Source organism: Galeopterus variegatus, unplaced genomic scaffold (genome assembly GCF_000696425.1).
Source record: "Galeopterus variegatus unplaced genomic scaffold, G_variegatus-3.0.2 Scaffold138, whole genome shotgun sequence".
Classification (NCBI taxonomy): Eukaryota; Metazoa; Chordata; class Mammalia; order Dermoptera; family Cynocephalidae; genus Galeopterus; species Galeopterus variegatus.
The window spans coordinates 191,754-213,824 of NW_007726249.1; the positions used below are offsets into that span (position 1 = coordinate 191,754).

At 50.9% G+C, this 22,071-nt stretch overlaps 1 protein-coding gene across 2 annotated transcripts in view; it reads right to left on the reverse strand.

Moving 5' to 3' along the window:
• Positions 1–1,128: 1,128 nt before the first annotated feature.
• Positions 1,129–22,071, reverse strand: part of TNFRSF8 (tumor necrosis factor receptor superfamily, member 8) — a 52,010-nt gene continuing 31,067 nt past the window's right edge. The window contains exons 7-14 of one of the 2 annotated variants that reach the window (XM_008589691.1): positions 21,089–21,241; positions 16,062–16,152; positions 15,644–15,756; positions 14,114–14,215; positions 13,932–13,985; positions 6,960–6,985; positions 4,626–4,833; positions 1,129–1,373 (exon numbers count right to left, since the gene is read on the reverse strand). In XM_008589691.1, the coding sequence (XP_008587913.1) occupies positions 1,129–1,373; positions 4,626–4,833; positions 6,960–6,985; positions 13,932–13,985; positions 14,114–14,215; positions 15,644–15,756; positions 16,062–16,152; positions 21,089–21,241 (992 nt within the window). The remainder of the gene's footprint in view (positions 1,374–4,625; positions 4,834–6,959; positions 6,986–13,931; positions 13,986–14,113; positions 14,216–15,643; positions 15,757–16,061; positions 16,153–21,088; positions 21,242–22,071) is intronic. The other variant, XM_008589684.1, reaches the window with a different exon arrangement.

Sequence of the window (22,071 nt, forward strand, 5' to 3'; positions counted from 1 at the left end):
TACTCCTTACTGTGAGATGCAAAACTTCTGAAATCCAGATTAAACTACCAAACACTCCTCCTTTTCCTGCAGTCCAGAATAAGGCAGGCCGTCTGGACAAGACGGTGGTGCTTTTCGACATCCACATCCCAGTGGGTGCAGAGCAGCCGGAACCAGACGGCAGGGCTGATGCCAGTGGATCTGCAAGCATGGCAGATCTAGGCAAGATGGTTCTTCATTTCCCAGGACAGAGCAGACGGTGCCCATAGCACAGTCAAGGACCCCAGGAAGGGCCCACAGTTCCCCTCTCCGTAAGAGGAAGAAGACTCTGGGCAAAGCAACGCGGGCTATACCCCAGCAGACTGGGCAGGGTCTCCGGCCAGGACAGGGTCTGCAGATGTTTGGATCTGCAGATGTTTGGGTCCAGGATGCCTCCTGCTGCAGGGACTGGTGGGGGCATTCTGAGTAAATTGGTCCTGGGCGCTGGACCCACCATGGGGGCTATGGAACAGGAAATGTGGGCAGCACCAGGGAGGTCCCACTTAGCCCAAGCAGCGTGGGGGCCAGGCTGGGCCCTCACCCCAGCGCAGAGTGCCGTGCACTGGCTGCAGCCAAAATGGCACCAGCGACAACGCCCCATCCCTCAACTTCCCTTTTGACTCAGGAGAAACCACCACAGGCGCTGGCTCCATGCCCACTGGGGGCCACATTTACAGTAACCGGGGGCTGGTGGCATGCCAGCAAGGCCTGGTGGGTGTCACTTCTGAGGCCCAGGGAGGAGGAAAGGGTGGAGGGCTACAGGCGGGGGCTTGGAGCCGGCCTCGTGGCCTCTCCCTCGGTGAGCTCTGACCCTGGTGGTGTCTGATGCCCAGGACTCCGGGGCCAGTGATGCTCTGAGGTGCCCCATCTCTCCTATGTTGTCCCAGCAAACATCACCATCTGGATCCAGTCCCCGTGGAGTGTCTCTTCTGTACAAGCCCCAGATCCCCTAGGATCTGGGTTGGGGCAGCTAAATAGAGATCACCAGAACCCCTCCTGCTGACACGTAATCTACCACTACATGCTGGAGCCTCAGTTCAGGCCCAATGGGCCTCTGCCCGCAGCTTGGTGCAGCAATGCCACACTGGCCTCCCACAGGGCAGGGAGGCCTCACTTCTCAGAGGCAGTCGTGAATGACGAGTCCTCCTTCCCCTCCTCCTCCACAGAGAACATGATGTCCCTGCAGCTGCCCAGAGGCGGTTCTGTCTCCTGCTCCGGATAGTGGGGGGCATGGTCCACCTCCAGCTCTTCCTCGAACTCAGGCCCCACTGGCCCCATCAGGCCCCGGCCTTCAGGCACCTCAGTCTTCACAGTCCCCACAATCACTGTGTCAGCCTTCATGATGTAGATTTTCTCTGCAAAGCAAAGGAAGGGGTGAGATGGGAAGAGCAGAGTCCCAGCCAGGATGAGACAAGGAGGCAGAGGAGGGGCCAAATCCCAATTCTGCCACTCCTGCTGTGTGACTTCAGGCAGATGACGCAGGCTCTCTGATGCAGAAGTAAGCCCCACCAACCTTACAGGTGTCCTGAGGTTCAAAGGCAATGTAGCGTCTGGGAACCGTGCTCTGAGGAGCTAAGAACCGGCCCAGTTGGTACTTAAGGGGATGCTCATGAGTTTCTCGGCACTTCTCCAGGGATGGGTAAGGAAGGGGAGAACACAGTTGGGAGAAAACAGACAAGGACATCAGTCACGACAGCACTAGTGAGCACGAGCAGAGCTGAGCATGTGCCGGGCGCTTGCCACGCATTAGCTCCTAGTCCTCGGCCCTCCTGCAAGGTAGAGTCTCTGCTGAGAGCCAATCCCTACCTGTGGGCTGCACGGTGCCTGTCAGCACATAATAGGTGCTGGTACATCTCACCTGGATGGGCTCCTAAGCCCAGTCCATCAGAGGCAGAATCTCTTGTGGGCCTCGCTACTGTCTGATGCGGGGCTTCCAGTGTAGCCTTTCCGTAGACAGGGACTTGGAGGCTCAGGGGAGCTCAGTTGCCCGAGGAGCTGGGCTATGGGGAGCCTGGAGTTCAGCTGGGTCAGCTCACGCTTACCACCAGCAGCCCAGCTTTGGCGGCTCAGCTGAGGGCAGGGTCTGAGCTCCAGCTGTTCTGCCCCGGACTCTGAATGGGGAAGTGTAAGAGGGAACCTGAGAGCTGGGGTGGCATGGGGCTCAGGGATCCCTGCCTCTCTGGGTAGCCCGGTTACGCTCCTCAAATTCAGGAACCCCAAAAAGATTCTCAAGGGCCCCTGCACGCTCAACCCCATTACATAATACCGGCCCTTCTATTTTGGTTTTTAACACCCTTAGCAAAGAGAGAAGTGTTCGAAGTCGCAGCAAGAACTAGAGGGAAGGACAAGAGAGTAGGACAAGTTGTGGGCTGGACACCCCCCAGGCCCCAAAGCAGACAGCAGGGCTGAGGCCCCAGCCCACACCTCCATCGAGGCCTGCAAGGCTCTGGCCTGGGAACCCTGACCAGAGGGTCTAGGCAAAAAAGGGGCCAGAGGCGGAGTGAGAGAAGAGACCCCAGGAGTGAGAGAAGGCCAGGAGGAGGACAGACAGGGCAGACCAGAGGAGAGATGAGAGGCAGGTGGGGTAGACGCGAGGAGAGGGGGATGGATTTCTTTAGGCAGAAGAAGCCAAAGCGATAGCCTGGCCCCCCTCACATTCCATGGGTCTGATCCCTCTGGCTCTGTCCCCATCACAGGGCTGCCCACCCCCCAGAATCCAGGGGAGTTATCTTGGTGCAGTGGGGGGTAAGGGTCGGGAGAAAGGGGTTCCCCCTGTCTGCTGCCCTGGGAAAGAGGGATGAAGCTCAGGCCTGAGTTTGGTCCTTCTTGGGAACTGGACCAGGGGGGTGGGGGGGAATGCTCCTCCAGGGTGGTATCAGGACAAGGGAGTCGCCGTGGGAGGGCAGCTGCACCACCCTGCTCAGCAAAAAGGCTAGCAGGTCGTTCCAGGAAGGCTACCCACACCGCGAGCAGCTCGGAGCCTCCTGCCTCCTGTGCTGTCCCCCCCCAAACACTCCTGCACTCCACCCCTGCGCTCCAGGCACTGGGCTCAGCAAGGACTCAATGTTCCAACTAGGACTTTTCAGGAAATTGGAAAGAGAAGCCTTTGGTGGTATTTCCCAAAATATGTTATTTTCCAAATAAACCTTACTGAAAGAAAAAAAAATTAATTAAAAAAATAAAACTTACTGAAAGCTACAGTTGCAAAGGCTACAGTCTGGTATGAAAGACTCTGCCCTAGAGAGTTCTAACCACCAGCGTCTGCACAGAAATGTCTAGGACAATTATGAGAGCCTCTTCAGTATTATCTGAGTGCCAGTCACCCTTCCAGAGAAGACAGACACAGGGCCCACCGAGGCCCTGCCCTCAAGGAGCTTACAGCCAGGTGGAGGTGGGTGGGAGGCTGTAAACATAGTCACACTGCTGGGTGCTGAGAACACTGGGCAGGGGGAGACCTGGGTGTCGGGGTAGGGCAGAGGGGCATCTGGCTTATGCAGGACAGTGGAGAGGCCAGGGAAGGCTTCCTGGAGGAGGAGGCAAATACACAGGGTCCCCCAGGACATCAGGAATTAACTGGATTCAAGGGGGGTGGAGACGGCTGTTCCAGATGAGGAAGCAGCTTCCCCAGAGAAGCTTAGAAGTGAGAGCGGGATCCATAAATTCAGGAAACTGCCCCAAAGTGGGAGGAGCCAGCTGTGACCAGCCTTGAATGCTGGGACGAGAATCCTGGAATTCATTCTGAAGTTAATGGGGAGCCACTGCAGACTCTGAAGCAGGGGGTGCGTGGACAGGGATATATTTGAGGGAAAACTCTCTGGTTGTACCAGGACAGAGAGAGGAGAGAGAGGAGGCAGGGGGCCCATGGGAGGCCAAAGCATGACATCCGTGGCTGGGCACCTGGGCCCACTCTCTGCAGAGTCCAGGTGCTGGTGGGGACGAACCAAGGGCTTTGGAGTCCAGCAGACATGTGATCGAGCCCCAGTGGTGCCACTTAGTAGCTGTGTGACCAGGAAAAATCACTCCACCCCTCTGAGCTGTGTTTTCCCCAGTTGTAAAATGGGGAGAAAGACACCGTCCTCAGAAGGTAGTGTGACAATTAGAGATGAAGAGATGACATCTGCACAGTGCACAGAATGCACCAGATAAGCAGCAGGTCTTATCGTCGTGGTGTGTCTCCCCCTGTCCCCTTGGGTGCTCCGTGCTGGGGGCTGGGGATGGCAACCACGCTTACTTTAGAAATAGCAGGCACTGGGTCAGCACGTCACGCACATTATTTCATGAATTCTCACAATGGCCCCCAGATGTAAATACTACTGCTCTTCACCACGCTTACTTTAGAAATAGCAGGCACTGGGTCAGCATGTCACGCACATTATTTCATGAATTCTCACAATGGCCCCCAGATGTAAATACTACTGCTCTTCCTATCTTACAGACAGGCAAGTTGCGTAAAGAGGTAGAGCCAGCTATGCAGAAGAGTCCACGCCTCTGCCTTGCTGGGCCTCCTGGCTCCAGGGTCTCTGGTTCCCATCCAGGACCCAGCATGTATCTCCCCTCTGCCTCCTTGGCCATGGCCACACCAGGACCCCCCAAACAGACTGACTCACCGATCCTGTTATTGGTGTGCTCTGTGGACACCCGTGGCTCAGGGAGGTCCCTGGGGGATGCGGGAGCCCCAGCCGGGCTGGCATCCAGCAGCGGCAGACTCTCTGGGCAGGTAGCCCCCAGGTGAGGGCAGTTCTCCACAGCCAGGGGACTCAGTAACCCCAGCTCGTCCATGCCCGGCTCTGCCACTGATATGATCTTCCTTGGCTGCTGTGGGCACAAAGCAAATGGTGCTGATGCAGGTCACCTCCCCTACTCCCAGCCTCTGAGCCAGGAAGCCGCATTTTCTTCATCTCTATAGAACCCAGGGAGTCTCTCTCTCTGCTTTAAAGCTACCAGGATCTGCCCCCGGGCCGCTCAGCCTTGACAGCATGAGACACCTGCATGCAGCATTCCAAGTGACGTCTGTTGCTTTTAATTTGGGCTGAACAGTAAGGATAAGAGTCAGCGACTCATACGATGCTTGCCACATGCCAGAGCCCATTCTAAATCCTTGACATGTGTTAATCTGCACCACCACCCTATGAGGCGCGTAACGTTAGCACCCTCCCCATGTCACAGATGAGGAAACTGAGGCATGGAGCAGTCAACTTGCCCAGGGTTATACAGGTAGTAAGTGTCTGGGCCAGGATTTGAGCCCTGGCATCTTGCTCCAAAAGCCACACTCGTAAGCACCAAAGTCTGCAAGTGGCAGCTTCAGGTCCTCACCTCCTGGAACCCCCCACCCAACTCCCCACCCCGGCCTCCTGGGATAGTAGTCTTTTACAGTTACACTAATGCATTCTCAAAATAGCTATGTCTTTAGGAAAGTGTTGGTTTGGTTTTTGATTTTTACAGCTAAGTGCAAAGAAGTGGCCTCATGAAATGTCCTAATGTAGATCTTCACCTTCAGCCTTCTAAATGAAGGAGTTTGAGTAATTCAGAGAGTGGTTCTTTATGTTACGCTTCAAAATTACTGGGTAGAAACCTTTCTTAATGTCTGATTGCTTGAATTAAAAGAAAGTAATGGAAGAATTGATAAATGGGGGAAAATGTGACTGGAGCATCCACAGTCAGCCCTCCCTGTCTTCGGGTTTTATATCTGGATCCAACCAACTGCGAGTCAAAAATATTTGAAAATATATTCAAAAAACATTTGAAAACATAACAATACAACAATAAAAATATAAATAAAAATGTAGTACAACACCTATTTAAACAATTAAACTATTTACTACATTTACATTGTATTAGGTATGATAAGTAATCTAGAGATGATTTAAAGTATACGGGAGGGTGTGCGTGGATATATGCAAATACTACGCCATTTTATATCAGGGACTTGAACATCTGTGGATTATGGTACCCACGGGGGGTCCTGGGACCAATCCCATGGATACTGGGGGATGACTGCAGACCTGCGATGGGCCACACACAAATGCTTCACCCTGTACCCCTCCCTCCGCTCCAGAGCGCAATGCCCCTGCCCCCACCCCTGCAGGCCCCTGGGAAGCTGGGCACAAGGTGGGGCACCAGGTTAGCCCAATGAGGGTCCCACCCATGGCCACATACTGGATGGTTGAGAGGATCAGCAGTAACATTCCCAAAGCCCCCACCCAGCGCCTGGCACACAGTGAGCGCTTCATCAGAGGCAGATGAGGAATTCTCACTAGGAGGCAGCTCGGGAACAGGATGGAGAACCAGCTTTGCAGTCAGCCCAGCCAGGCTCAGATCCTAATCGAGCCACCAGTGGTGTAACCACAGTCCTTGCCGAGGCTGCCGTTTCCTCTTCTATAAAATGGGACAACAGTGCCAACTCCAGCATGTTTTAAGGACTACATGAGACAACTTCTAGAAAGCACAGAGAAAGGCGCCTGGCACGTAGTAAGTGCTCAATACATGGTAGCTAATCTTTTAAAAATTCACACTGCTGATTTGCCATCCAGCTGCGAGGATGAAACTCAAGGAGGAGTAAAGGAGAAAAGGAGAAAATAAACACAGCCTTCCTCCAGACCAGACCTGGTACCCAAAAGTGGCCAAAACCAAGCCTGCAAGCCCTTCTGGAAATTCCCAGCTGGCCGTGCCAGGAGCTGGAGGCTGCTGTGGGGGTGGGGCTCCCCATCCTCGGCCAAGGCCTGGCCAAAGGCCCAGGCGAGGTCCCTGGGCTCAGGGCTCCCTGCAGTGGGGCAGAGCTGGCTTGAACTCGCAGCAGGGGCCTGCACCCCGGGCATTGTGACAGGGGAATGGCCCTTCCACCCCATCCCCACCCAGCAGCTCTCAAAACCGCAGCTCTGTTAGGGAAGGAGTCAAATTTGGGGTCACAAAGCTGAGGTGGGGGTAAGGGGAGGGGTACTCACTGTTGAGTTCCTCCTGGGTCTGGAATCTGCAAAAAGCAAAAGAGGAGCAACTTCACCAAGGAGAGTCTGACAACCACCGGGCCCTGCCTCTCACCCCCCACCTGTCGGCAAATGGGCCCCCTGGATGGCAGGCGGTGCTGAGGTCAGGCCCAGGGGTCGGGTCCTGAGTCTGGGGAACAGTGGAAGGGTTTCAGAGTCAGTGCCCACCCCCAGGCCCAGGACACGGGGGCTCCCTTTCCTGTGCTCACTTCTACAGTGGTTGTTGGAGAACCGGGGACCATCTCTTTCCCCAGCCACTCTCATTGCGAGTGACGAAGCCAGTCGGCACCCCCCCTCCCCCACCCCAACCACACAAGCACAGGGATTGGTTTAGGAGAAGCACACCCCCCAACTGAGACTAGGGGTCTGGGTCAGAAGTTGGCTTGTGGCTGCTGCCACCACCTTGTAGCTTCCAGGACCTCAGGGAGGTGTAGAGTGGGGACTGTGGATCCTGAGGGCGTTGTCATGACCCTGCCGTGGATGTGCCTGGAGCCAGTCTATCCTGGAGCCCTTTTGGCTCCAGCCTGTCCGAGTTCAGTTTTCTCCCCCTGTGACTGAAAGAAGCCAGGCAGCAGCCCCTGAGGGGACAACTGCTCTCTGGTCATCTCACCTCCTTCCGTTCCACCCTCTGTAGGCTCAGGAGGGGCTGACACAATGATTCCTAGGGCACAGCCGTTACCTTCCAGCCTCACCACCCTGCCCTCCACTCAGACTGTTCGCTCTTATTGAATAGAGGCCAGGTCATGGCCAAGAAGGAAGTGACATTTAACCTTGGCTCATCAGCCCTCTGAGAAAGGTAGAGATGGCACCCAGGCATCTAGCCCTCCTAGGGCAAGTCACCTCCCAGTAGAGACCATCCTCAAGGGTGCACAGCCTTTAACTACTCCCAAGGAGGCCGCCTACAGAGACCTGGACTGTGCTGCTGCCAGGTGTGCACACCTGACTAGACGAATCTGCTACAAGGACACCAGGACGGCAGCTAAGCCACCTCCAGAACACACGCTCAGATTTCAGCAGCTCTGGGGAACACTCAGCCCTGAATCCCGGCTCATACACTCCCCAAGGTCAGTCAAGAAATAAGGTAAAACACAAGTAAGACTGGCAGTTTGAACATGCTGTGTGGGCACGGGATTAGTTTGGGAAACGCTCTCAGGGGTACCTTTTAAAAGAACATCAGCAGGTACAAAGTGTCTACGGGAAAAGGGACCAGAAAGATGGCCAGAAGCTGCGCCTGGGTAAAACGACAGGACTGATTCTCAGTTCAGCAAATGCACTGAGCTGACTTATCCTGGTAACTGCTGTCCCCGTTAGTTTGGGAAACGCTCTCAGGGGTACCTTTTAAAAGACCATCAGCAGGTACAAAGTGTCTACGGGAAAAGGGACCAGAAAGATGGCCAGAAGCTGCACCTGGGTAAAACGGCAGGACTGATTCTCAGTTCAGCAAATGCACTGAGCTGACTTATCCTGGTAACTGCTGTCCCCAGTGGTCACCTCGGGAGGTCATGGCTCACTCCCTGGAGGCAGCCAGTGTCCACCGCCCAAGTCACCACTTTGAGAAATCCTCCCTGGCCTGACACGTATTCTTTTCAATGATGTCAGTGTAGCCAAATCTTCAACCTTAGAGAGTGATTTTGAGTTTTGCAAACAGCCAACTGATATTGAGTGCTAAGTCACAGCGGTGGCCAAAAAGAAAAAAAAAAAGTGCATGTGAAAAAATTACAAGACAAAATAAATAAAAATGATAAAACTCGGTCTTGGAGCGGAAGTGGGTAAACAGGAAAAACAGGAACAGGGAGCTGCTTATGTCTGCAAATTGGTTCCATCTTTCTAAAGAGCCATCTGGCAATAAAAACCTCACACCCTGTGACCCAGTAGTCCCTCTTTGAGGAACACACCCTCAGGAAATAACCTTAAAGAAAACAAAAGGGCTGTGCACAGCAGTGGTATTTGTAATAACCAGAAAATTGAAAACAAGCCAAATGCCAAACAATGAGGAACAGGGACTTCCTTGGCAGGGAGACCCAGCACAATAGAACTTCTTTTCTCTGAGCCTTGTTCCTCCAATCTGGAAGACGGGACGGATCACGCCAACTTTGCAGAGTTTTTGTGAAGATGAAATGAGATGTCAAAAGTGAAGGTCCCAGTGATAAGTCACATTGAGAACATGTCCCCTCAATATCTGTGGTTCTCCCCCAAACCCAAGGCCCCAGTCTAACCAAGAGGAAAACGTCAGACGAATCCCAGCAGAGGGGCCTCCTGCAAAATACCTGACCAGGGCTCCTCAAAGCTGTCCAGGCCATCAAGGTCAAGGGAAGTCTGAGAAACTGTCACAGGGCAAAGGAGCCTCAGGAGATGTGCTGACTAAATGTAAGGTGAGATGCTGGAACGCCAGGTAAAACTAAGTAAATCTGAATAAAGCAGGGGCTGCAGGGGATGACAGTGCACCAACATTGGTTCATTTGCTGTTACAAACGTGTCACACCAATGTCCGATGTCACAACAGAGGAAGCTGGGTATGAGGTATATGGGAAATCTCTGCACTGTTCTCTCAAATTTTTTGTAAATGTAAAATGGTTCTAAAGAATGACATCTATTTAGAAATTTTCAAAATTAAAATATTAAAAAGGGAAGGTGCCTAGGATGATAACACGGCTTAGCAGTCTATCCACAGAGAAGAAAATTGGCATTCAGTGCTGACTCTCAGAAACAAGTGTTAAGACAACATGAAGGTAGAAAGGCAGAACCCAGAAGGTTCCAGCATCCCCCTATAGCCATGTTACGACTCATGAGTACTTTGATAAAGACCCAACACAAATCTAGTCAAGTACAGAGGTCAGATTTCGCAGAACCCAGAAGGTTCCAGCATCCCCCTATAGCCATGTTATGACTCATGAGTACTTTGATAAAGACCCAACACAAATCTAGTCAAGTACAGAGGTCAGATTTCATAAGTGCTTTTCCTCTAAACATGTTGCTTAAGGGCACTGTCTTCATTTATTGGTTTCCCTGCTTTTTAGAATGACCGTGATCTTCTCGTAAACACATGCGGCACCCCAGGCCTGGAGTCCAGGAACACACTGGGCAGCAGCGGCCCCCCTGGGACAAGGACACTGCATCCAGGGCTGCTCTGAAGGCCGCACCAAGCACTGGAGTTCTGACGCACGATTTAAAGCTCTCGGTCCCTTCCGTCCTCTCTCTGGCCTGTGATTCCCCAAGGCTGTGGGAAGCCGACAGGTCCAAGGAAGGAGTTTGGTGCAGAGGTTCAGCCAGTCCTTGGCAACAGGCACTCCTAGATTCAAACCCTGGGCTCCTTGCAGAGATGGCCAATTCCAGGGCTTGGGCAGGAGTGCACAAAATGAGCCAGAGCGTCTTACAGTAAAGAGGTGCTCAAAGCACACAAGGATGGGGACAGGTCCAAAGGACAGAGGTGCCAGCTTGAAGGAGCTCCCACTGACCTCATCTGGTACAATAGCAGTAAAATAAATAATGATGGTAACAGACATAACCCACGGAACAAAACAGGAATCCGTGACTCCACACAGGTAGGAGTATATAAACGAAGAGAGTGAAAGCTGATAATGAATGGGTTATCCACCTAGTCTCAAAGTTCCTCCTCTAGAAAGACCAGGAATTTATCAAAAAGAAAAGAGCAACCTCACTGTGGAGGAGGCTGGCAGGCACCACCCCCATCAATGCTCAAAGTGCACAGCACCAGGAAAGGACAGATTGGACCTGGAAGGATGCCCGCGGAAGAGCCCAGCATCACTTCTGGGATCTTCGAGCCAAAGATAGATGTACGACCTGAGTCCACTGATGGGAAGCACCAGATGATCCCAAAAGGAGGGGCATCCATGAAATCACCGGCCTGTACTCTTGCCAGGTGTCAAGGCTGTGAAAGTGCAGGTGAAGCCTGGGGAACCCACCCAGACGAAGGAGCCTCAAGAGACCAGACAACCAAAGGCACACACAGTTCTGAACTGGATTCTTCTGCTATCAAGGACATTGTCGGGACAAATGAAGAAATTTGAACAGGGCCTGAGAATTCATTGGTGGTAGAGCATGGAGGTGAATTCCTGATTCTGATGATTTTACTACAATCATGTAAAAATACGCCCCCATTTGTATGAAATACACTCTAAAGTATTAGGGGGGGATAAGGCATAAACTCAGGAAGTTACTTTCAAATGGTTCAGGGAAAAATAAGTTCTTTGTACTATACATGCAACTTTTTTGTAAATTTGAAATTGTTTTAAAGCAAAAAAGAATTTTCAACCTAAATCTGCCTGAAATAACAGATGAAGTACGGGCGCGACACCAAGGGTTGCGATCCTGTTACCGGTCAGTAAAAAAAAGACAAAAAAGGAAAAAAAATAAAAAAATAAAAAAAAATAACAGATGAAGTAATGACTCAAGTGACCCTTAATGTGAAGGATTAAAAGAATTTTAGATCAGTGGTTCTCAACCAGGATTGTTTCCCCAGGAGCCATTTGGCAATGTCTGGAGACATTTTTGGTTGTCACAATGGGGGCTGCTGCTGGCATCTGCTGGGCTGCTGAACATCCACGGTGCACACGACAGCCCCAACAGCAAAGAACTGTCCAGCCCCAGATGTCAATAGTGCTGAGGGTGAGAAACGCTTTTCACAAAAATCTCAACAATAACAATAAAATCCTAGTCCTACTGCTTCTTAAACATGTGGCCGTAAACAAGTTACTCCATCTTCCTGTGCCTCGGGCTGCTCATCTGTGAAATGGAGATAATAGCAGTAGATGCCTCATAGGCCACTGGAGGACTAAAATGAGGTCAGGTGTGGTCAAACGCAGTAAAGTCAAATTAATTCAAGAGATGGTTGGTGAGCACCTAATCGCCCTTGCACAGATCACAGATGCCCTGATGCATCTGCTGCTCAATGAACCAAAATCTCCCCCCACCCCACCCAGAGGTCCAGGATGTGGAGGGTGGGATGTATCCCATCCTGCTCCTTTGAGCAGCTGACACTAGTCTGGAAGCTAAGGACAGTTTCTGTACCCAGCACAGAGCCCGCACCAAGGAAGTGCTCCGTGAAGATGATTTGAATAGATGAATGAGCAAATGAATGAATGAATGAATGAATGCTCCTTCGCCCTTCAGCACGCACTGCTCTGGGAAAGCAGGGGTGTCCATCCCGCACTGGCCATCTCCCCCTGTGCCCTGTGTGCTTGCTTGTCCTGGCTTTACCTTCCTTCCCAGGCCTGGAAACCCAGACCCCGAGGCACCCGCTGGAAGCCAGAGGGCCAGAAGCGGCCCAAGACAGGACCACTGATGCCAGAGTCTGCCACTGTGGTTCAGTTCCTGGTAGGTCTAGGTCTGGGTTCTTAAAGGAAGGTGCTTTTTAAAATTTCTTTCTTTTTTTTTTTTCTTTTTGTAACAAAACTGTTCTCACAACGGTTTGAAGAAAAAAATAAACTGACGGCAATGGAAATTCTAATACTAGAAAAATGTCAAGAAAGCAAACGCCGGTTTCAATGAGCCACTGAGCCTGACAGCTCATGGAAACAGGCTTGAAACTATGAAAACACAAAAACCCCCTTGCAAAGGGGACACAAGTGCTTGCTTGTGAAACTCATCAAGTTCAAAACAAGCCTCAGTGGACTGTTTTTTGAGCCCAAGCCACAGTCGGCGTACTGCAAGGCTCTCCAGGGGTCCTGGGGAGATTGGGGGCAGTGGGGACAATGACCTGCTCTCAAGACCACTGGGCTCTTGGGCGGGCATTGGGGTGGCAGACAGAGCTGAGAAGAGGATGGAAGAGAGGGCAGGGATGAGCCCTCTGCAAATAGAAACTCTAGTTGGGCAAATCTCCCCAAGAACCAGCGCCTGAGTCCAGCTCTGCTGCTACAGGCCGTGTGGCCCCGGGACAGTCGTCCACCCTTCTGAGCCTGGTATTCTCCTTATGCAATGAAGACCTCACTGGGAGGAGTCAGTGAGGCCCTTTCTGGGAGCCTGCCTTGTAAGCCAGAAAGGAGGCTCAGACAATTCCCCTGTCCGTGCCCAGCACACAGTGGGTGCTCAGTCAATACTTGCAATGTGCTAAGGAAGACCTTGGCCTGCACAGGGGAGAGAAGGCATTTGGTACTAGGGGCTGCAACATGCATGTCACACACACACACACACACCCAGGGGAGAGCTGGAAGAGATCCCCTGCCTAGAGGGGTGGGGAGGGTCAGGGGCTCTGGAAGGCTGTCTGGAAGCTGTCTGGAAGAGTTGACCTGGAGGCTGGGCAGGGATCAGAGCAAGGGCCAGGGAGGGCTTCAGAACCACCTAGAACTTAGAAGGCCTGGGCCTCCTGGTGAGGAAAAAGGCCTTAGTCACAGGCCAGCCTGTCCATAGATAACAGCTCAGGCACGCCACACGTACTTAACAGGCCCCATCTCGATGAATACACACACAACCCTCTGAAGTAGGTGCTACTGCCCCCATTTTACAGATGAGGAAACTGAGACACAGAGGGATTAAGTAACTCGCCCAAGGTCGTGTAGCTTGTACATGGCAGGGCTAGGATTCCAGCTGTCCTCCCGTGCCCCACGCCCCCGCAGCTGATTTACCAGGGAGTAGAAGGGGGTGGGGGGAGACAGGGAGGGGAGGGAAGGAGGGAGGTGGGAGAGAAAGAGGAGAGGAAGGGCAGGCACTCCGGTACCGTGGAGGAAAGAACGAAAGACCAGACGGATGGTCACCCCTCCCTGCCCGGGCTCCACCCAGACGCTGCACAGAGCACGCCGCACGGTTTTCACCTGCACTACGTTCCCATTGCGGATGAGGCTAAAGACAGAGGAGGAGCCACACACAGGGAGCTCCGTGGTTGGGCTAGAAGTTAAAACTCCTGAGCCCAAAGCCAGGGCCCAGAGCTGCTGGGTGCCATCTGGCTCAGGCAGCCCCTTCAGGCTGCTGGACACTTACCTGAGGGCTCCTGCTTGGGCCGGAAGGTCTGGATTGGGTAGCACAGGTGGAGCTCTGAAAGGACACCAGGACAAGGGCTGGAGGTGTCAGCCTCAGAGAGTGGGGCAGGCAGGGGAGGGACCCAGCCCAGGGTGGCACAGAACAACCCACCCTCCCCAAGGCCCCAGGACGCATTCACTCACTCTGCTGAATCCGCTTCCTGCAGGCCCTCCAGCGGCACAGGAGGAAGAAGCTGAAGCCAACCACCACCAGCAGCACCAGGATCACCCAGAAGAGCACAGGTCCTGAAACACGGGGGGGCCCTGCACTCTCTGCCCCACAGCAGGGAGCAGGGGCCCTCGCTGCAACCACACAGGACAGCCCCAGCCTATTTCTTCTGGGACATGGATTCCGTCATGGCTAACAATATGTGCTCCTTTCCCAAGTCAGGACTGTATCTGATCCATCTTTTACCTACCTGTCCTCCCCTACGTGGCCCCAGGAAGCCAGTCAACCATAGTAGAGAGAAGAGCAAAACCATTTCTAGAGGATGAGAAATTGAGCCAAGGAGCCAGAAAGAAGGAGGAATTGAGGTCCGAAAGAACAAAGTCTGGGGACTGAGGAGGAAGGCACGGTGTGATGGGCAGTAGAAGCACCCATGGTGGGCCGAGGGCCCGGGTCGGGAGGGCAGAGCACTGAGGGGGTGAGGTAGGTGGTCGAGTCCAATACGACTCTCAGCCTCCCTCTAGACCACCAGCTTCATGAGGGCAGGCACAGGGTCTATTCCGGAAGTGTTCCCTGGACGAGTGAATCAACAACTCTATGCCCTAGGTACCATTACAAATGAGGAAACTGAGGCTCCCAAAGGTTGAGGATCTTGCCCAAAGTCACCCCAAGTGTAACTGGTAGAGTCATGGCTGAGTCACGGCTGAGTGGGGCCAGGCAGACTCCAGAGCCCACGCTCTCGACCATTACGTGGATATATTTCTTTCCATCCTAGAACTACACTTGCTGCCTTTTCTTCTTCTGTTGCTTATGGAGATCATGTATCTAGTTATCACTTTTTAAGTCCATTTTTAGATGTTTAAAAAGTAGTACATGCTCGATAAGTACTTCTAAAACTTTAATGTGCATGTGACTCCCCTAGAGATCTTGCTAAAATGCATCTTGTGATTCTGTCCGTCTGGAGTGGGACAGATAATTTGCTTTTCTAACAAGTTCCCAAGAGGTGCCCAGGCTGCCAGCCAGGACCACACTGTGAGAGCTACTGGCTTGAGAACTACCACCACCTAGTGTCACCTACTAGGACTGCTAGTCCTGAAAGGCATTACCCGATGCCATTTCACACGCACAACACAGCAGCTGTCCAAAACATGCTGGGTAACATGCTAGCGACATACTATACCACTTACGACCCTGCAGGGGTCTATGCCATTACAGTTTTACAAATCAGAAAACTAAGGCTCAAAGGAATTAAGCAACTAACCAAGGTTGTGAAATTATTCAACAAATATTTTCTGAGTAGCAATTATGGGCCACAGGGATGAAGCTGTGAAAAAGTTACTGCTCACAAGTAACTTTTAAAGACTAGTCATAGCAAAGGACAGAGCCACGGCCCCAACTCTAGAAGCTGGAAACTGGGGATCAACCTTGTTTACCCCTCCACACCCCTCTAGGCCACACACACAAAGGAGAAGCCTCCTTCCTGGCCCCTGGGAGGAACCCCTCATTACCTGCATCCAGAATGGGCTTTCCTGTGGAGGAGAGAGGGGTGGGAGCGCTCGTAGAGACGGGCAGCATCTTACTGGTCTGAGAGTCGATCGGGGAGCCCAGGGTGGAGCGGCTGCTGCAGAGAGAGAAACCCACGGCAGGCGAGATGGAAAAAGGTCAGTGTGTGCTCAGTAATAATCATCTTTCTCTAGAGATTATGTAGACGAGGCCGGGGTCCCTAGATCCTCTGCCCAAAGTCTCTGCCAGGCATTTTGAGGGCACATAATGGGTTTCTAGGCCTTCTGACTTTCCAATGGTGCCAGCACAGAGTTGGACACGCATTCCCCAAAATGACTTGTGGCCCCATCTCCATCCCCAGCCCAGCTCCCCCCTGCCCCCATCCTGCAGCAGCCAAATGGAGAGAAGGGGCTGGGGAGTCACCTGGCAGGCGCCTCGTTGTTCCCTGGGGTGCTGCTGCAATCAGGGTGGGTCCTGGGAGGAGGCGGGGGTGTAGTGTCCCTCTCAGCCATACCTGCAGGGGGGTGGCAACATCTGGGAATCAGAACCCAGAGCCTGGTGTCTCTAGGAAAGATATAACCTGCAGGGACTGGTGACTTCCGGGGAGGCAGCACGGCGGGGGTTGTTTGTAACACAGGATTCCTGCTGCTGTAGTTGACTAAAACAATTAGATTTATGCTTCAAAAGATCGAAGTGGCGATCACCCAGGAAGGTGGCCAGTGACTTGAGACCTTCTGTTCTTAGTTAAGAGAACCCTGGAATCTCCTGATGTTTACATGTAGCCTCAATGTTTAAAGTTCTTTTTCTTTTTAAATCAACTTTATTGAGGCATAATTTATATACAAGAAAGTGTCGCCCAAGTGTACAGTTTGATGAGTTCTGACAAATGTAACTATAACTCCAATCAAAATATAGAACATCCCGTTCATTCCAGAAAGGTCCCTAGTGCCCCACCTCACTCAGTTCTCCCCCCACCTCCAGACCCATATTTGTGTGCCGGTTGTAGAATTTCCTATACACGGAATCATTCAGTATACACTCTTTGGTGTCAGGCTTCTTTCATTCAGCATAATGTTTCTGAGATTCATTCATGTTGCAAGTATCAGTAGTTCATTCTTTTTTATTGCTGAATAGCATTCTGTCCTGTTGTGTATCCATTCGCTAGTTGATGGATATTTGGGTTCTTTCTGGTTTTAAGTCATTATGATAAGGCAGCTATGAGTATTCTTGTATATACCTCTGTGGGGACATATAATTTCATTTCTCTTGAGTATCTAGGAGGGGTTGCTGTGCTGGCCAGACAGAAAGTCTTTGAGGGCCAGTTTAAAGCTGGTCACCTCTGATCCAGCCCAGCCACCTCACCCTACAGATGGAGAGAACCACAGAGCTGGAGCTAGAGCCAGAACACAGGGATCATGAGTCCTAAGACTAGAACACTCTCTAGTGGACCACGCCACTTCCTGCCTGGGGACTGGGCACTTTCCTACAAGCTTACAATCAACTGCTTTTCTGGGGCAGAAAAACTTGGCTGACACTTGAAGCAAGTCATGCCCAGCCACGACACCTCTCCACCCCCACGGCCCTGGCGGCCCCACCTTTTCCTTGATGTGGTACAAAGCAACCCCCTGCACCCCCCCACATCTCCCTTCTAAAAAGCTCTTGCCATGCCTCTCCGATTTTTCATGAAACATTAAGAAGAGAAAGTGAAACTAGGATTAATTTCCTTCTTGGATTGGCAGGGTCCTGAGGAACCCTCCTCTTTGGGGGGTCAAAAACAGATGCTATGTCTTTCCATGTGGTCGCTAAGACTATTACCTGCATTAGTTGAAGCCTGGCACCCTTAGGCTATGGGAAACATGATGCAATTTGTTATGATAGTTTCTATGTATTTGTAAATCAGTATTTAAATTAGTATTTGAAATGTCACTGAGCTTCTGTGAAAGCTTATCTTGAGAGGATTGGAGAAGCTCTTGTGCACAAGGGCACTAACCCACTAACCATGGCTATACCCAGTTAGCACCATGAGAAGAGAGCCCCATCTCTCTCCAAGGCAGCCTGGTGTTACCAGATAGGCCCACGGTCTGAGCTGCTGCTGCTGGGACACTCTCTGGAATCCAGCTACAGATCTGCTGTTCCTCCTCTAAATGCAGAAGGTGAACCCAGCACTCCTTGGCTGCCTCTCATCTTTTCTCTGTATGTACCATGCCTCACCTGTAACCTTCCCCCTTCCTCCCTGGGTTAGTGATCCTCCTCCTTTTCCTCCCCCTTTGGCTCTAAAGATGAACACTGGCCATATCTACTGCCTAGTTAGTCTGCCCATGTTCTCTGGTAAGGGCCCACTGGAAGAGGAAAAAAGGAACCTGCCTATTGTCAGTCTCAATTTAGGAACTTAAAAAAAGACATTATGTACCAAACTGAAAAAAGACATTACATACCATACTTCTCTTTAAACCCAAACACCGATCCTTGGGCCATTTAAAGAATGGTCTTAGCATCAAAGTCAAATGGAGGTTCTTTTGTACATCCAGCAGTTGCTTAAAATCGGATTAAATTTTTATCTTCATATTTGTACTGTAAATTTATTGTCAGCTTTTTCTTTTCCCTGGAGTTTTCAATTGCCTTTCTTTTTCTTGTGGAAAGAAGAATAATAATGCCTTTGCAATATCCTCAGGTTTTTCGACTCTACTAATCATGAAATTTACTACAATTCTCCCTCTGATTCCTGGAGATACTTCCTTCAAGCCCTTCATTTTCCCCTAATGTGGCTCAGCTGGTCTGTAGCTGTTGTTGTTGTTCTGGGACTTCCCTTTCCTTGCTCTCCTAGGATAGAGTCACTGTCTTCTAGATTCTACAGATTCCTCTTTTTTTTTTGTTTTTTGCTCCCTAATTTAGCTGGATTACATTTTCAAATAACTTTCTAAGAGAGAATACATAAGGAGATGCTTTCTGAACCTCTTACGTCTGAAAATGTTTTTATTCTGCCTTCAAACTTGATTGTAATTTAACTGGGTAAATTCTAGATTCGGAACTGAGAAGGAGTAGGTGTGGTTTGACAGCGAGTGCTCTGGGATGGGACTCATGATCCCTGCACTCTGTCTCTAGCTTTGGCCCTGTGGTTCTCTCTATCTTAAAATGAGGTGGCTGGATCAGATCAGGGATGACCAGCTTTGAACTGGTCCTCAAAGACATTCTGTTTGGCCAGCGCAGTGTGACCCAGCCACCCCTCCTAGGTATTTACCCATGAGAAATGAAAATATATGTCAACCCAAAGACTTCACAGCTGCTTTTATTCATAATACCCCTAAACTGGGAATAACCCAAATGTCATCAGCTGGTGAATGGATAAATAAATAGTGGTGTGACTATTATGTCCAGGTATGGGTAATTTTCATTCACCCTGCTTTGCTCTTGGTAGATCCTTTCAATCCAAAGTCTCATATTTTTCAGGTCAGGTACACAGAGAACGTTGAGGTGCCACTGTGGGTGTGAGGCCTGGAGCACACAGTGACCATGTTGGGAGGGCCTCAAGAAATGAGCTGCAGAAGACCGGTGGTTGGTGGGAGGTGCACAGACGGAGTCAGGATACTTCTGCAGACATGAGGCCTGGAGAGTGCCAGTCTATATCAGGAGGGCCACATCAAGGTGGTCACCATGCCTAGGCTGGGGTTGTGAGGTTGCAGAGGGACTGCCTGCTCTGAGAGCACCACTGGGGCAGAGCACCACTGGGGCAGAGCACCACCAGACATCCCCTCCCACACGCCCTGCTGACAGATTGCAGCCAAGCAAGGAAAAAAAAAAAAAAATGCAGCCAACAGAGGCCTCCTTCCCCCTGCCACGGCCCTCTCACACCCTCTGCTGGCAAAGCTGAGCCATCACTGTGAAAGAGAAATGCTTCCAGTCCAGCCCATCGCAGAGCAGGTGTGGAAGGATGAATGAGGAGCCAAGAGGCAACGGAGTGATAACAAACATATTGTCTCAAAGCCATTTATTGTCCTCTGACCTCTTATTGTTCCTTTTTCATAGCATTATGTGCTCACTTTACGGATGTAACAACTTCCTGAATTTTTCTGTGGACACCCGATTAATGTTAAGTTCTATCCCTGGACTTATCGTTGCTTCGTCTGTAGTAAGTTTTCTGTTGAGTATCTTGTTATTTTCCTTCATAGTGCGTTTTCCTTGTAAGTCTGAAGATCGTTGCTGCTCATTCATACTTATTAAAAAGGTCTGTGCTGAATATTCCAGCAGCTGGGGGGAGGGGGGATGCTTCTGCTGTGCTATTGGTGCGTCTTTTTCACCATGGGTCTCTCCCCTGAGCAGGAAGCCTGCCTGGCAACGCTGGGCCCACAGGTGGGGAGTGCGAGCTGGCCGTCTTCATTTCTGGGTGACTGGGCAGGGCTAGCTTAATAAAAGGGTGCACTCACAAGTCCACAAATAAAGAGGGCTTTACAAGCAGAGTGGCAGTGCCACACTGGCAGCCCTGCTTTCCCTAGATAATCTTTCACTGTTGTGAGTCAAAAAGTTGTTTTTCCCAGGGGATAAAAATTCAGGCATCTGGACTGGCTGGTTAGCTCAGTTGGCTAGAGCATGATGCTAATAACAGCAAGGTCTGGGGTTCAATTCCTGTGGCCAGCCACAAAAAAAAAAAAAATCGAGGCATCGTCTGTGCAGACTAGTCAGTGCCCATGCAGTACCATTATTACAATTGTTTAAATTTTATTTTCAAGATGTGCCTACAGCCCATTGCATTTCCAGTTCTTCACTTCACTCCAGCCCTTCAATCAGCTTGCCTGGTCTGAGCCCACAGCCTCTCTGAAGGTCTTACAAGTTACCCCTCACATTCCCCGCAGCCCTCGTGGAGTGATCTGGGCTGAGCTTTCTTCTACTTGGTTTCATTTGCCACGATCTTTCCATCTGTTTTCAACCTTCCAGAAACTTGTTGAAATCTCTCATCTGCTGATACACCCTGTTTTTCCCACCCCCACTGGCAGGGGGTTATACTTTTCTGCACACCAGCAAAGTCCACCATCTTGAGTTGGAAGCCTCTTTAGAATCTTTATATTCATTATCTGAGTCAATAAAACAGCCTTGTAAACAAATCAAGATTTTACCAGCCCAATAATTTTAGGAAGAGCAATGTTTTGTTTGTTTGTTTGTTTTAAAAAGATGGGGGATCTTAACCCTTGACTGGGTGTCAGCACCACGCTCTCCCAAGTGAGCCACGGGCCAGCCCCAGAGGAATGTTTTTTAAAAATCATCAGAACCTCTTACCAAAATGCAAGATCTGGATTTTATTCCATTCACTGGGTCTAACTACTCACAGAAGAACCATAGCTCACACCTGACCTAGTTAACAGCTGGGGTTGAAGGTCACTTGCCCGGTTGGAGGTAGGGAGAGGTACAGCAGTGAAGGCACAGGCCTCAGCCCCTTGGTTGGGAGTGGGACTGCTTACCCTGGGCTTTGACGACCACCTCTGGTGTGCAGAGGGGGCGGGTGACGCAGCGGGCACAGGAGTTGGTGACCAACATGGCACAGAACATGCCGGGTCGACATTCGCAGACACGGGAGGAGTTCCATGAGCATGGTGTCTTCTCCACCAGGTCATCTAAGGCAAACAGGGAAGGGTCATGGGGGAGGATCAGGATGGCAAGGGCAGGGGGTCCAGAGAGCCCCCACGAGAACAGAGCAGCAGCTGCCCCGGGGTCATCCAACAAGAAAATAAGTGCTCAGTGGACTGCGGGGTTGAGCAGATCTCCTGGCACGCTCAAAACAATTACACGGAGTGAAAGCAGGTAGACAAGAAAAGGAGCATATTCCGTATGTCCCATTTATAGAAAATTCTAGAAAATGCAAACTGTGCCATAGTGACAGTGAGCGGAAGGATTGCCTGGGAGGGGGGTGGGAGGGGTGGGGAGGAAACTAAGGAGCCGAGGGGCAGATGGAGCTGCGTGCACGTGTCAAAGCTTCTCAGGCTGCGCACTTTAAATACGTGCATTTTACTGGACGTCAGCTACGTCTCGATAAAGCTGTTAAATGAAAATCATCCAGGGGATGGCATGAGTGGGCACGGGTCCAGATGAACCGAGACCGGCCCTCACTTGGTCATTGCTGAAAGGTGGCGACACAAAGAAACGAAAAGTGTGTGCGATGATGAATACGCTGATTACCCTGATTTGACCGTCACACGTTGTATACCTGTCTTGAAATACATCTCTGTACCCCATAAATATGTACCATCAGTACGTGTCAAATAAAAAATAAAACAATTTTTTTAAAAAAGCGGGTGATAGTACATAGCCATTACTGATTCTACTTCTGAATGTTTGAAATTTTCAACGATAAAAAGGTTTTTTTCCCCCAAATTAAAAGATCAAATATTAAAGGTTTTGTCTTTTTTTTTTTAAAAGATGACCGGTAAGGGGATCTTAACCCTTG